At 39.9% G+C, this 16212-nt stretch overlaps 1 protein-coding gene across 5 annotated transcripts in view; it reads right to left on the bottom strand.

Annotated features, from left to right (window-relative positions):
- Positions 1-1044: 1044 nt before the first annotated feature.
- The window catches only part of hipk3a (homeodomain interacting protein kinase 3a), a 44994-nt gene continuing 29826 nt past the window's right edge, over positions 1045-16212 (bottom strand). For 4 of the 5 annotated variants that reach the window (XM_027135293.2, XM_027135292.2, XM_027135291.2 and 1 more), the window contains 13 exons: positions 15502-15621; positions 13740-13826; positions 13316-13500; positions 12848-13010; positions 12146-12269; positions 11879-12012; positions 11547-11665; positions 10492-10653; positions 10067-10405; positions 9667-9813; positions 8934-9178; positions 7148-7281; positions 1045-6636 (listed from right to left, as the gene is read on the bottom strand). In XM_027135293.2, coding sequence (XP_026991094.2) covers positions 6238-6636; positions 7148-7281; positions 8934-9178; positions 9667-9813; positions 10067-10405; positions 10492-10653; positions 11547-11665; positions 11879-12012; positions 12146-12269; positions 12848-13010; positions 13316-13500; positions 13740-13826; positions 15502-15621 — 2358 coding nt within the window. In that variant the 3' untranslated portion in view covers positions 1045-6237. The remainder of the gene's footprint in view (positions 6637-7147; positions 7282-8933; positions 9179-9666; positions 9814-10066; positions 10406-10491; positions 10654-11546; positions 11666-11878; positions 12013-12145; positions 12270-12847; positions 13011-13315; positions 13501-13739; positions 13827-15501; positions 15622-16212) is intronic. The other variant, XM_027135294.2, reaches the window with a different exon arrangement.

The raw sequence follows: 16212 nt of genomic DNA, 5'->3' as shown, positions 1-16212 counted from the left end.
TTGCACATAAGTAACTTTACCAGTCAATAGAAATCTACTAGTAGTATGATATATTTTTATATAACCATAACCTAGAAATGCTAAATGTTTATGATTCTTTACTACCTCTGATATGTAATTATGCTCACTGACAAAAGTCAGTTAACAATGACAAGCATTAACATAAAAAAGCCCCAAATTTCTAGTAAAAGATATACAAATGTAATGAAATTAAACAAATGTAATTTATCTATTAGTTTAACGTTTTAACTTGTAACCACATTCACCAAAGAAACCACCTTATACTGTATTTTATAGAACAACGATTGCCAATGTAAGGTATTTAATAATAGTTTAAATGAAAGTAGATTAAAAAAAATCCCCTAATGAACAAAATCACATACATTTGACAAGTTATGTTTTTAATAATCCATCATACATACACATGAATCACATGGGGAAAACACATTAGGGAGAAACAAGCACTATGTGAAAAGCCACAAATACAGGTTCATTCTATTCGTGTGAATTGTTTATAAAGCGATTATAACATTGGCCACAAGAGGGCACTGTTCAGTCGTTTTACTGATTTGCCTGCGTCTATCAATCTATTTTATTTATCACTATTTTATTACTTCCAATTTCTTTTTTAGCTTTTTTTTGTTTAGTCCACTTATAAATTCTATCTAATTAATTCTACATATACATCAAAGCATAAAAATGGCAAATTCTATAAGGCAATTCAGAGTGATTACAGCTTATAATTATATTTTGTATATATTATGTTTAAAATGATGAAATGCACAAGCTGTGTGTAATACATTAGGATTAAATTGGGTCATGTGTAAAGAATAAAAACAGCAATATGGTATGTGTGTTTAATAGCTTGTGTATCCAGGGGGAACATTTTAAAAGTGGGCTGGTTGGTGATCAACTAATTCAAAATGAATGTATTTATTTCTCCAATGTTGAATTAGATGCTTAGAATAAATCCATGTGCTAAGTCACATGAAGAAAAAAAAAGGACAGAGAAGGCATTTAAGAAAAATAACCAGACGAGACGAATTGCCGGCAGCAATATATATTTTAATTCAAAGTGAATTTTGACAATACACCATAATTTCTTTATTTTGACACTCACCAAATAGTCACCAGGAAAACCCGCTTTTTGTGACAAAGTACATAAGGCTTGGTCACATAGAAATCACTGAGAACCAGAGAAATAACGACCGAAAACTGTATGAGACATTAGACACTTAAAAAATAATAAAACAAAGAGTTCCCAGTCCTCATATACTGAATATTGCACAGTGCAATGGCTACATGGCAAACTAATGTAGCGTAAAAATAAATCAGAAGCAAAAACGAATTAGAAAGCCACAAAAACCTACATGTATTAAAACAGTAACAGTTCAAATTTAGTAAATCAAGTCCACTTACTAGGAAGTCTAAATCTATTTGCTGATAACTTGCAGTGAGATTTAACAACTTATGAAAATATTATCTGCAGGAAAAAGGAGGTTAAATAGCTCTAAAGCGATTAAACCCAAACATTAGGACAGAAACTGGTATACAGTAGCACATGTGACAAATACCAAGACCCTGAATTTCTGTACACATCTCTAAAAGGAACAGAAGAACAAAAACAGACAAATCAACTGAGAGAGGGAGGGGGGGAGATAGAGAGGGGGAAGATGGAGAGATGGATGGAGAGAGAGAGAGAACAGTGAAATAAAAACAAGCCAAATACAGTTGTTTGGTATGATGAGAGTATTTTATCAGTCTCAGTGTGTGTGTTTGGGGGGGGGGGGGGACCTGGGAAAACCTATCAGATGTAGCTGCTGAATAATAGGGCTTTTTTTGTCTCTCGTTTGTCTTGCTAAATATTTTTTGGACTTTTCTACTTTAAGATAAATAAAAATTACCAAATGGCACGAATATTATTTGACCGTCTCTCCTTGCCTGTGTGGCTTCGTGCACAGATCAATGCCGTGTGTGTGAAAACAGTCGTATGTGTGATTTCCTGACATGATGAAACTCAGGACTGGGACCCAAGCTGTTTTTTTTATAGAGAAGAAGAAAATTGTAGTCCACTGAGAGCTGAAGGAAAGAACAGGAAATGTAGTCCAAATCTTCCTAGTTTGGCAGTAGAGCTGTTTATCTGTTTATCCAGCAGAAGTTCAGGTTAGACATGTAAAAGTAGGCGAAATTTACATGTCACCGGAATTCAAACGAGATTCTAAATGTATTTTATGAACGTTTGGGAGAAACACTACACATTGCAATTTAAGAGCGATTTTCAGATTTAGCAGCAAATGTCAAAATATGACTAAGTGATTGTTTTCCCAGACCTGTCTGACCCTAGTTCTCCATCTCGTACATGTTTTTGGTTGATTTTGTCTAAATGCAGATAAACTTAAAAAAAAAAATGCTGTAATTTCTGCATGGAGTGTGTACTTCTGATGTGTACTTGTCCCTAGTGCTACATTGTGTAGAAAAAGTGAAATGAGGTTTTTTTTTTCTTTTTGATTTTGTGGCTGCTTTCTGCATCCAGGTTTCTTTTTGGACCAAATTTTAAAAGTACGTTAAAGCGAATAATGTGCTCATTGGTATGAAGGTTGTGTCCCGTCGAAAAAAAAGAGAGTTTGTTGCTTATCAAGAAGAGAGGTGAAGAAAAGAAAAGAAAAAAATGGGGGGGGGGGGGGGTAAAGGTGTTAAACTGCGGGATGATGAAGCTTAACCCAAGCTTATTACAATCACAGTGTTAATGTAAAGCTTCAATACGGGACAGAGGACCATGTCAGCGAACCAGTGCTGATCCCTGAAAGCAGTTCATTATTGGATTACTGTTGCTGAGCACTAGCAAAAAAAAAAAAAAATAGAACAGAAACACACACACACGCAGGCTAAAAAGTCAAATGAAATGTACGGATTTAAAAATAAAAATCACTTGTGAAGACATCACTGCATTGCATGTTCGGCATGGGACTGCCAAGTGACACAAACACTACCAAAGATGAAACTATTGTGTGGACACACACACACACACACACACACACAACATGCATGCTCCACACACACTACTGGAAACCAGTGCATAACTAATTTTTCAACACTAAGAGGTACAAATGAGTCAGAAACACACGACACAAGCTACAACACTTTAACTGACCTCGCAAGCGAGAAGATCTGGGTTGCCGTGTGTGTGCGCGTGCGTGTGTATGTGTGTGGACATAAAGGTCTGAAGCACATCTGAAAGGCACTAGTTTAAGCGCTGCTCTTTCGACAGAGCAGAAATAGAGTGTGTGACGATTTCCACACAAACACCATGAGGAAAAATTGGCCTCCGGTAACTAAACCATGCATCCGGGGATCCGGCCACGTCGACACACGGGCTCGCCGTGATAGCCGGAATCTCACATCTAACAAACGTTTACTGACTGAAATCAGATTCCAAAGTAAATGCTGGAGACTTTTTGAAATACATGCCGATTAACAATAAGCACTGCAATCGATTATAAAACAAGCAACACTTCTTCCCTGGAGGAATCGGAATAAGGTACGATTTCATAGCGGGGCGTTTTGTTTTGTTTATCCTCTGTCGCAAATCGATCGATTAAACACATCTACAAAATAATATGAATAATAATAGCAACAACAACAAGAAAATAAAAGAGTTAAATCTATCCTGCAAGCTATGCCTTATCGAGATACTAATATATATCTAAACGTACTCTGATATACACCGATATGCATCTCATATGCAATGATGAGCCCCAAGATTACCATTAACACTACAGATAATACACGAATGCAAATGAAAAAGGAATCGGAAGAGGGGAAGGGAAAAAAAAAACCGAAAAGAAAATTCATAAAACAGAGAACACAAACCCACCCCCCCCCCAAAAAAAAAAAAAAAAAAAAAAACACGACAAACTAAAACTTCCATCAATCTCAATACAGTAGTTACAATGACACTTCAAACAGAAAAGCAAAATATACACAGGCATTAAAACGCTTCCATGCCGCTCAGTAGGGTAAAACCGAAAGAGAAACCTCACGTCTATCTTAAGGTCGTCGAAGACACGTGTACAAAAACAATGAGAAAAGCTAAGAACAAAGTTAATCACTTTACCCTCACAGCTATGACGAAGTGGCGATCAGTGAATAGCAGCTTATCTATGGTACATTCAAGGATAAATGAAATCATTAAACTTGCAAAAAAACAAACAAACAAAAAAAACCAACAAAACACTAAACATCAACCTCAACCTTTACACAGAGTACATTTCTTTTTTGTTGTTGTTTAATAAAACCCCATCTAGAGTAATATCTGAGGTCTAGGCTAGAACAGTAGCTACGTCGCTTAAGAAAATCAATTACTGTCTTTGGTGTAGCGAAAGCAGTTTTTTATATATATATATAATGAAAGCAAAGAAATTTTTTTGAATAAAAACACAAAAGCACGTTTAAAAAAAGAAAGAAAGATTTCTCCCTGACGGAATGTATGAAATTCAAAACAACCAGCGCTGAAAAAAAAAAAAAAGCTCGGATCTCATCACGTGCTTATAGGTGGGTGGGGGGTGAGGATAAATTGCACACGACCAAGTCACACCGCAGAAAAGCACTAAATACTCCAACTAGGACAGATCGACAGTTAAATACTGAAATCTCTGCACAAGCTAACAGGAAACCACGTCAAATGATTTAAAGAGCTATCTGCAGGTTAATGCCAATACCGAAAAAATCAAATAAAAACACACGTCTAATTCTAAAAAAATAAAAATTAGAATAGTGAATAAAAAAAACCAAACACACACACACCAAGAAACGATGGATTGTATTGCAGTTGTGTTAAACAGTGTAAATACTGTTAGTATTCATTAAAAGAGTAGCAAATGATTATCGAATAGGGAATCAAATCTAAACGGTACATAGTTCGTTCGGTTGCTACGGCGATTGAAGGAAATCCATGCAAAAAAAATGAATAACATGACAAAACGCATCACGTCACATCACACCGGTGATCCCTCAGACACCGAGCGCTTCAAATGAAAAGCAGCAGAGGAAAGGATCTCTTTGTCTGCCAAAAAAAACAAGCAGGTCAATGTGAAAACCTTCCTCGCAGACAAGACGGAAAAACCAGAAATTTTCTCCCTCTCTCTTTTTTTTTTTTTTTTTTTTAACACTCCGCCTCATGCTGGGTAGGTTTAGTCAAAATGTAACGCCTGAAAGAAAATATTGAATACAGCAGGAGTGGAAGAGGATCGAAGAAATGCATAAGGGTTACACAGCCTCAACACTTCAATAACGAGCACGACAGCAAATTCAGAGAAAAAAAAATTAAATAAAATAAAAAACAGGGAGAATTAAAAATGTACACAACGCATTCGTGTCGTTCCGATTCAGCTTTGAGATAAAAGAGCACGTCTTTTTCTTTTTTTTTTCTTTCTCCTTCAACTTTACACAACATCGATGTACAGCTCCGCTGTGACTTACTGAGAAAACAAAAGCCACCAAAATGCAATCCGGACAAAATAAAAGACCGACTTGATGTAGAAAAAAAAAAATAAAATAAAGAGAAAAAAAAGGGTGAAATTTCAAGTGCTGCAGTCCTGTTGTAGTCATGTGAATGCGAGCGTCATGTCACACCCCTGCACAGACATGATTTTTATTTTTTATTTTTCCATAAGGCACTTTTTGGAGGGATCAGGTTACACTCCGAAAAAAAAAAAGACACAAAGTGAGTTCTGAGTCTTGCGTTTCCTCCATACAGAGTGCAGTAACCTTAAAATGTGGGACGTGGTACAGGAGTTAACACTGGGAACGAAGGGGCATGAGCCTGTTACAAAAAAAAACAAAAAACACACAGACACCGACAAGAGGAAGTCACTCGGTTGTGTGTATAGGCTTTACCACCAGACTGGGATGGCTTCACTGAGTCACATTTAGAAGGCAATGTAGAAAAATAGCTATAGAGGGGGAGACGATATCCCGTCGCGGCCCCGTATACAGGAAAGGATTTAATGACTCGGGGTGCGGCGGGTTTGGGGTGCAGGGATTATTTTTTGTTTTCAATATCAAATGTGCAAAAGGCAGAAAAAGTGAGTTATGTATTAATTCATATACCAAGCGTTTTTTTTCCTTTTCTTCTTCTTCCATGATATCTGTTTGGAACGCATTAAACTCCACGATTTTTGGAGACGAGGGAGTCAGAGCAGTACGGACCCCTGGAGTTGGCGTGTGCATGTGTATGTGTTAGATGTAGGGGTACTGGGGCATTTTGGTGGGGCTGAGAGGGAAGCCTGTGTAGGCGGGGGACGTTACATAGGAGTGCGGTGTGAACAGGGCTCTGAAGGCGGCCGGCGAGTGCAGCGGGTTGATGCCCGGGTTGATGCCCATGCTGATGCCCCGAGGCACCAGACTGTAAGCAGGTTGCAGGACGGGCCGCGGGGAGGGCAGCAGGTGGGCGACGGGGGCGGAAGGAGGGTAGGAGAGCAGGGCGGGAGGGGCTGGGGGAGGGGCCTGGGTCGAGTGGGTGGGGCTGGCGTGAGGGAAGGTGTGGCCGTGCACCATGGGAGGGATGAAGGCCTGTGGACGACAAGGCTGGGTGTAGTTGCCGTTCCATTCCTTGTGACAGGAGCTGTAGTGCTGGACCTGCAAGAGGGACAGAAGAAAAAAGACAAACCGTTAAAACCTGAAGAGTTTAAAGCTGCATAACAAAAATCACATTTATTCGTTCACATGGCAACAGGACTGTAAATATAACGTACTGAGTCGCTTATTTCACTCTTGGCCAAGGTCAAATCTAGTGTGTAAATAAATACAATCCGTCTTATTTTTATACCGGATTGTAAATCTTCATTAATGGTGCGTTAAAGTTACCACAGCGACCCCAGATTCTAAACAAAGCTGGTCGCGTAGTGATCAGGCGACTAAACAACTGTGTCTTAAGGTTCTGAGGTGTTAAATAAACGGGATTAAATAAATGGTAGCACATTGCATGGAAGCCTGAGGTACGCTGGGTTGACTCCACAATTTTTCTTCATAACAGGGGAAAAAGAATAAAAAAAGAAAAAAGGTATCAACACATTCCATCATTATATCAAGTTCTTTCTATACAGAGAAAGAGTGAGGGAGAGCGAGAAAAGGAGGGAGGAGAGGAGACCTGGCCAAAGCCGAGAGGTGGCTGCTGCTGGAATGCGGAGGTGATCTTGTGCTGGCGAGGCAAACTCGGAGTGGTGTGCAGACTCATGCGGCCGGGAGCGCATCGTCCTCGCAACTGGCATGATGCCTCGAACACTGTGAGAGAGAGTGAGAGAGAGAGAACATGAGTAAAGGGAAAACATAAGTACTACAACAAGGAAAGGCATCAACGTGGAAATTCATCACAATAAATCAAACTTATCAGTTGTACAGAAATGATTGGTTAGATTTCGGTCACACGGTATTCCGTTTACATTACAACACGATTCCGACAATTTGCGCTAATCTTGTTTTCTGGAGCTTGGCTGTGGCTCATCAGCTAGAAAAGGCCAGATGCAGAGCTTTTATTGTTTTTGCAGCCATTACGCTCACGTCTGTGCTGAAAGATCTGGCTGTGAAAGAGGAGCTAGTGAGCATGCAGTGGATTCTGATCTGAGCGATTTTATTTTGATTGTATTGAACGCAGCTTAAACCTTTATTGAGTGTTGTATGATTTTTTTCACTCACAGATCTGAGCAATTTTAGATTATAATGTAAACGTGGACTAAATAATTATTTTGCCAGAAATGACTGAAAAGACTCATACATCTACAGTCTTTATTCTTTTCCTATAACATCTCTACTGTTGAGGAAGCTTTCCTTCTGCATTCGGTTTATGTTTTTTGAACAAAGAGGCAGGAAGTCTTTGGCTAACATTTTTTAGCGATGAGCTGTAATTCCTTGATGCATGTTAAAATGTTCAGTCTGGTGTCTTTTTTTTATTTTTCGGGGTGTGCGTTATGCTAGCATTAAAGTTGTGTACCATTGTGTTTGCTGTACTGTTTCCAGATCCTTTTGTGTTCCTGATTATGAAATGATTATGTCCTGAATCTGCTGACGCTAATCAATATTTAAAAAAAGTTCCCATAAAACAGCTGAACCACATCCTTGTGTGTGTACTGAACCAATATAAACCAATCAGGGCATTCTATGTTTACATGAATGCATCCAATAAAAATAGAAATGTTAACTGGAAGTAGACTTTTTCAGTCTCTGGGAAGTGAATAAAGGCTGAATGAACAGTTGGGTGAAGCCACTTATCTGCCTGCTAGCGGTGAATGGAAAATGGATAAACAACAGTTAGCCTCATCCACCCTCACACTTTTGTTTCAATAAATAAGTAAAACCTCTGGCTGATTTCAAACACATCACTCATAACCTAGATCTATGCTTTTAAAAGTACTCCCCAAGCTCGGAGGTAGCACAGGTCACATACTACACTACAGTGTCGTATCCTACATGCTGCCGAGCTCGATGCTTTAAATCGAGGATTTTTTATGTCCTAATTGCATGCAATCACACAATCGGCACACAAACACAGCTAAACGAGGAGAAAGAAAGAAATTAGGTCTGAGCAGGAGACAGGAAAAGTCTGAAAATGAAGGGGAAAAAAAATCCCAAAGACTTTTCACTCAACGCAGGGATGCAACGCACAGGACACACGGGTCACAGTGCACACAATACCCATAATCACCTGCAAGAGCCTCTGTGGTAACCTCCTGCCTCTCCCCTATGACCTGCAAAGCAGACATATGGGCTGTGACCGTGTATACTCTCATTTACACGCTGAACCAGAATGTGAGCACTGCCAAGCTTCTGCCATCTCACAATTAGAAAGAGTTTGTTAAGTGAGTTTGTCAACATGCCCTAAAGAACTGTACAATGCACCAAAGGGAGGTGAGGTCTGTGTGCGTGTGTGTGTGTGTTACCTGTGTTGCTGTGCTGCTGCTGGTTGTTATTGTTGTTAAACACTCTGAGCGGTGGCACTACTACAGTCCTAATAACCGGTTTTATTTGGGCCTCTGTGTGCGTGTTGCTCCGCCGCATATCGACTTCCTGCTTTTGATTGGTGTTCAGAAAGTGTCGCTCGGGAAACGGGCTGCTGTGCGAGTCAGATGCCGGCGAGCCGTCCACCGTGTCACAGCCGCTTTCATGACCATCATCCTCAGACATACTAAAATAAATAAATAAAACAAAAACACAAAACAAAAGTTATTACAGTATTTACAGTTATTAAAGCAACTTGAGTCAACAGCACCCTCTAGTGGGGGAAACATTTGCATCTGATCAAGAACTTTTGGAACAAAAAGCAAATTGAACACAGCTGGACCAAATGTGCAGTTTGTTAAGAGTATTGATCAATAATTCTAATAATAAATTTACTCCTTGAGTTAATTACAGTTTCTAAAATGAGTTTATTACAATCTCTGTGCTATAAGAGATTGAACATGGAAACATGTTCTTTCTCGGATCTGAAATGATTTCAAAATCTCAGTTACATTACTTTTGTAGGCATTACAAAAAAAAACTACCATGAGGATTTCTGAAAGTTTTTCTAAATATAGAACCTCTAATTTGCAAACACGTGTTGGAATTTTGTGCTTGTGGAGACAGTTAAGGAACCCGTGTGTGTGTGTGTGTGTGTGTGTGTGTGTAGGTCACCTGTTGGGTCTCTTGCAGGGTGAGGGACTGGACTGAGCTGAAGCTGAGGAACTTGTGCTCAGGCTGCTGTCTGGGCTGCTGAGTGAACACACACGCTCCATGTTCAGAGACCCTTTACATGCCTCACATTCTGGACTGCCCTTACATCTGAAACACACACATGTATCCACATTTAAACATTTTAGTTTTCTGACATTACTTTTCATGATAAAAAAAACGCCAGAAGATTCAAAAGTCAATCACGTATATGAACAAAATGCAGGAGCAAATTGTTGTTTTTAGCGCCCTCTGCTGTCTGTGATGTGGAATGCAATCACAAAAATTTCCCACTTTTGTGTTATCAGTTAAACTTCAATGTTAATGTCACAGAATGAAAACTCTGTTATTTATTTAAACTCACGTGTTGGAGGAACACCTCTGCTCTGTGTCCCTCTCGTCCTCATCTGAATCGCTGCTAATGCTAATGACGCTAACTGTCGGGCTTGGTGATTTGCCAATAACGACAGACTCTCGTTGCTGATTGGTTGCCGATAGCTGCTCTTCAGAGCCTTGCTCGTTCGTCCTACAGTAGCTCTCTTCCTCTGTCTCTTCTATGTGGTTTGGCTGCTTCTTGGGCTGTGACTCCACCTCCCGGTCCCTAAGCCCTGCCTCTGGGTTTCGCAGGTTGTCCTGTCTTTGCATCTTTGGTGAAAGGCACACTGAAGTATGCGTTTCTGTGTAGTACGACATATTCCCACTCCTGCAAAACATGCCATCCTACAGTCAGGTTAAACTGTTCAACTTATGACACTTTGATAATCATGCACGATAACCGTAATGCCGTACCTGTTCTGGGTGGGCTTGGTGCTCTTGTTGGCTGTAGTCTGAGGCCACACCACATGGGCAATGCCTATGTTCATGTGCTGGTGCGCAGATACAGCCATCTGACTGGGCACAAGTTGTTGCGGCATCATGGACCCATAATGACTGGTGTATGACCGCACTTTCCTACAAACAAAGCAGACAATATCAGAGCTGAACATTCTAAAAGAACTACAGGGCTAAGATGCATAAGTTAGCATCAGTCCAGACATTGTTGGGAACCCGTAGCCAGAAGCAGCCATGATAAAAAAAGCCAACTGCTAAAGAAAGCAATAACCTTTTGTGTTACAAAAGACCACACCCAACTCCTGAAAAAGTCTAGGACGTTGGTGCATGTGCTACTCTGCACCATTAATGGACAAAGCTTAGTGGGTGCTTCTTGCCAGTCTAACATGCATGTTATGTGACTCACATTTTCATCATCTACGTAACATTAACATGTAGGCAATCCATGGAATTAATAAGTCACTGCGATATGCAATCAGATAATTAAAATATGAAAAGGGAGACTGTACTGTCATATTTGAGGTTGAAGATAACTTAATAACAAATTATAAGTCAGCATATATCTAATGTCAACTAGGACCTAGTAGGTTCTGCAGATGCAAAACTGCATGAATAAAAATCTCTCTGGCTCCAAATCATTACTGTCCAAAATAACATACTGAGCCTAATAGCTGAGTTAGATAATTAATCCATCCTGAGGGAGTCTGGGGGACCAGTCAAAAGGAATCGGCTGCTGGCTACAAAAGGTTCGAGTTCGGTCACAGTCCCAGAGAACCACAGTTCTACAGAGTGCCCAGATATGATAAAAGATAAATCCTGTATGTGAAAGAACCAGACATGCAATGTTTTTACTGTAAACCTTCAGAATGATCAAATAGAATTATTTTTATATGGCATCAAAAAAGAACACTTAAAAGGAGCCAGGACCATGCTAAGGAAAATATATGTAGAACATGGTTTTGCAAAAGTGGACAATTGTGGCGAGTACTGTGTCTGAGCGCACTGCATCTTACCCCCAGTCCGCTCTCCTCTGGGAGCAGGAGACAGTGTCGGAGTGCAGCGTGGTGGGTGGAGGAGGCACCTGCTGCCATGTTGGTACCAGGATCTGCTGAGTCCTGTTGGACCACGGCTGCTGCAAAAACCGGCGAAGACAGACATCAGAAACACCGTCAGAAAAGAATTTTCAGAGAACACTGAACATGCTCAACAAACACAACAGGTGCACATTCTTGTCATGAACCTGTGCGGACGCTGAAAGCGCCTTAGCATCAAGCAGGAGACGGATGAGGTTGCGTTTCATGCTCAATTCAGCCAAACTGCTGAGTTTAGGTCCCCAGACTCTTACCTGCGCTATGACTCCCGGTCTGAGAGGTAAAGGCTGGATAGCCGGCGCTTGAGTCACCAGTGGCAGCGTATTATCCATCCGCACCGAATACCCTGACGGCTGGTTTGGGTTGGACCCGATTCCTGCAAAATGACCTTTTAAAAAAAAAAAAAAAAAAAAAAAAAAGATATAGCGATGTATAATATAGACACATTATACTTAATCTCAATTTAACTAAACAATGGAAATGAGCTTAGATCCAGATGTGAATTTATATTCAAATTCTACCTTGAATGGCTGGTGGACAAAGGATGAGGGTTTGTTGAAACGAGTCGGTGCACCCAAACTGTGCACTTCCTGTCTGCAGAGGAATACCAGGGTGTACCACAGGTGGTGCAGGTGGAGCCAACGCCTAGAGTCATAAAAACAAAGGTCATCTTACAAAAAAAAAAGATTTGTTCAATAAATAAAGGATGAAACGGATTAATTTACTCAATCGTATTCAAGAAAATGCTGGATTATGGGATATTTAGAGTAAGTAATTAAGTAATTATAATAATAATAAAAAAAAATGAGTGGAAATTTAAGAGCAGGTTTTAGGTTGACAAAGATTTCTATAAAAACATTTTTGTAAAAAAAAATAAATAAAAAAATTAAAAAAAAATTCCTACATTTCTCAGCCAAAGTGGTTTAAAAATATCTGTTTTATTTGCACTTGTTCACGCTGGAATTTATTATGAAGGGGAAAATCTGTGCTTGTGTAAACATGGAAATACAAGGACTTCACAAAATCTTCGACAAAGTACAAAGAAATCAGAAATCATCTTTTTTTTCCCCCTATATTGTGTGGAAGTTGAAGAAAGTTCCCAAGTACTGTTTTGCTTTAATAAAAAAAAAATCACCTTAATAGAGACAGTTGTAAGATATGTGTATTTTCAACCCCCTTAGTCTCTAATCAAGTTAACAGCTTTCTGTATTCTTTTTAAGTACCTGTGAGTGCATGGAGGGGATTTTGTTGAAGACTGCGATGTTGGGGCCACTGGGTAGCGTGACAGGTTTCATGAGAGGGGGTGGGGCTTTGTTACGGTTCACAGCATCGAACGCGTTGGTCCTCGAGTGGCAAACCTCCATGACGTGGAAACACGACTGCACACTGTAGAGAACAGTGGACAAAGGCACATTTCATGCTGAATGTGAAACCGGGTAAAGCTTCGTTTCATTTGTGCTCGTGATCGTTGTCTGAACAGACAAATTCTAATGAAGTTTCATTTCCCACACCCACCAGACTCTTAGGAAGAGATCAGAGAAGAAGATTCTAGAGAGGACTGTCTTTAACAGAACTGATATCTATCATGCTCTAGTGAGAATGGCCATAAGTTAATGCACAGGCAAATCAACATTTTTTGAGAAAAAGTCAAACATTTTGCTCTGCGTGTTGTGTGTGCCGTGTGAACGTACTGGCTGCTGTGTGGAAAGTCATGTAAGTGTTGCATAGTGACAAAAGGGTGGTTGAGAGCATCTGAAGGAGCGATGCGTTGGTCGGCGTCGATCATCAACATCATCTTGAGCAGATCCACAAACTCACGCCGGTCTGCTTTCTCTGCAAGCTGATCGCAGCCCTCCATATTCATCACTAGGTTTACCTGAGAGCCGAGGGATACAAACACACACACACACACAAATCATAATGTAATTTCATTCGACAAAGTAGCATAAAATAATGAAAATGTATATTTATGAAATGGATTTTAAAATCTGCAGTAATTTGAGTGTCGGCTCATTTTGGGGGCAAAATACCCTCTGTATGTTTTACATGAATAAATCAATAAGGGATATAACTTCTCATGCGATCAATGGCTGATCTAATCTGTTAACATCTTACATGGCTGATGTCATCCAGACAGCTGAAGATGTACTTCCTGGCTTCCTTCGATTTCATTCCGGTCTCTGTTTCGTGCTCCTCCGTCGTCTGTAAAAGCCGATAAACGATGAGAGACGGAGAAGCAGTATAGCGAAGATAAAATACACACTAGGGACTTCTGGGCTGCAACAGAGCCAAGACATTAATGCAAGGCCTGATTAAGTAAAACCAATGTCCAGGAAAGCAAGCAGAGGGATCCAAACGTCTGAGATCACTAGTGAAAATGGTGCATTATAAACTCTATCAGCAGCAACGATTTGACTGAGAAGTAAAATTTCAGTCTTGGTGTTTGGTCCGTCCGGGTTTTGCCCTTTAAATACAGTATACACTTTACAAGTTGTGTAAAATTTGATGATTCATCAAGTTAGATCGAGTCCAGCGGGGTCTTTTGAAAACGTGCTTCACCGTTAGGGTTAAGACTCAAGGACCAGAGTTTTAAAATTCCACAACTTGCTGGTTATTTCTAATTTTGAACGTAAAAGAAAATCTCAGATCGTGTAACAGAATGCGGTTATAACTTCAATACCGAGAGAAGACTAGATTCTGATTATCTGATCATCTTCAACAGGTTCACATATGATGCCTGAGGGCAAGTATGTAACCTGATAAATCTACATTCGCTGATCACCACCATCGCCTGCTGAGCGAATATTTTCCACACGGTGAAAAGGTCATGTATAATATTACGATCGTTGGTTACCATCTAACGTTATCGGTGGAATAAATGAGTCGCCCTTTTGGTGAAACACAAACCGCAGATTATTTAATCAGTGAAGGACAAATCATGAAACGTACCTAACACGTTGTGTAAGCGAAACCTCAAATGTGATTACGGTCTCTTATTATGTGGTGAAATATAGCAACTCAATAGAATGATGAGCTAACGACATTAATTAATGCAGACTATGGAAAATAAGTGAGTAGTTGGATCCATGGGAAAGATGAGTATATATAGAGTTATGACTTTTATCCCTTTGTGATATTGCTTCTGGTGATAATCACAGATGTGTGTTGTCGTATAATCACAGTGTACGTTTTGTCTTTAAGGTTCTAAAGAAATGCCAGAGATCGTCCCTTTAATTCTTTTATCAAATCACTGGTTGTCTAGCACTCTGGAGTTTAGATGATCATACAAGTTTCCATTCATTTTAATGTTCCCACTGTGAGAGTTTTTCTCTGTTAGGGTCCAAATAAAAGAAACCATTTGAAACCAACTTTTAAGGAAGGAATTTCTCAGTTGATAGACTGCATTAGCATTAGCATCTTGCACTAGTCTGCTACCAGCTGCTGCCTTTGAATGCCTCCTGTTGCATGTGTACAATATCAAGGAAGCATTATAGTGTCTTCATACTTATATTTATTGCTTGAGTGTCTTTCCTTGTGTATTTAAATTGTATTGCTTTGTTTTGTGCTTTGTGATGTTTAATGTCTGTATGGATGTTGCACCGTTTGACCCATGAGACACGACATCTCGTTCCACTGCATGTCCCAACATGTAGCGAAATGACAAAGAAACTTGAACTTGAACTGGTGAGTATTGTTGCAACTGTAGCATCTGTGGATATTACTGTTAAATAGTCTGGACAACTTTTTTTTTTAGCTAAACATTACTTTTCCTGACTCTCCTGCCTCATTCTTCTCTTCTGATGCAACCTACAAATATTCTCATACTGAGAAACCCCTGTTCAAAACCCCTTAGCCAATGACCCTGACGTAAACTTGCCTTCAGCCGCCAGGCTGCGTACGGTGAGTCGGTCTCCTTGCGGAAGAAACGGGTGGTTTTCGTCCCCACGTTTAACAGGTGCTCGCCAGGCAGCCCTTGAGTTTGAGAAATGTAGCGAATCTGGAAAGAAAAACAGATAGACTCTGGCTTAGACCTCGGTTTATAGAGACCGTGATGATGAAATCATATTAAATGAAGCAATAATTGATTGCTCAATTAAACATTCGATTCCAAATGACATAGCTGAAGATGAAATTGAAGTTTATTGCATCACATGATCTACTTTCATAAGTTTTTAGCTGCTGGACACAACAACACGGTACAGTGAGATAGACACGCAAAGAAATCCAGCCTTCTGACGGTCATTAAGTGCATTGTGTTAACTGAGCTCCTATTTCATATTTAAAATATACCCTAGAGGTATTAGTCTATTTATTATGGTATGTCAACTTTGCCTCCATGATGCCGTTTCCCCCGTGTCCGTGAACCAAACCGGACTAAATTACTTGCAACAGGAAGTGATCTCAGGTTAGCTGTTAGCTGGCAAAGCTACAGTTTTATTAATCAATAGCACCACCATGTAAAATGAACCAGTATAGAGGAGTTACAGATCTCGTTCTCCACACCCTGGGGTTGTTGGTTAAGCGCATGTTTTGACACAACCAGAAATTTCATCATCCAAATTATTACATAAGCTTCACCTATGTGCAG

The sequence above is a fragment of the Tachysurus fulvidraco genome, chromosome 17 (assembly GCF_022655615.1).
Source record: "Tachysurus fulvidraco isolate hzauxx_2018 chromosome 17, HZAU_PFXX_2.0, whole genome shotgun sequence".
NCBI classification, from domain to species: domain Eukaryota; kingdom Metazoa; phylum Chordata; class Actinopteri; order Siluriformes; family Bagridae; genus Tachysurus; species Tachysurus fulvidraco.
This window is presented reverse-complemented; position numbering and strand designations above follow the sequence as displayed.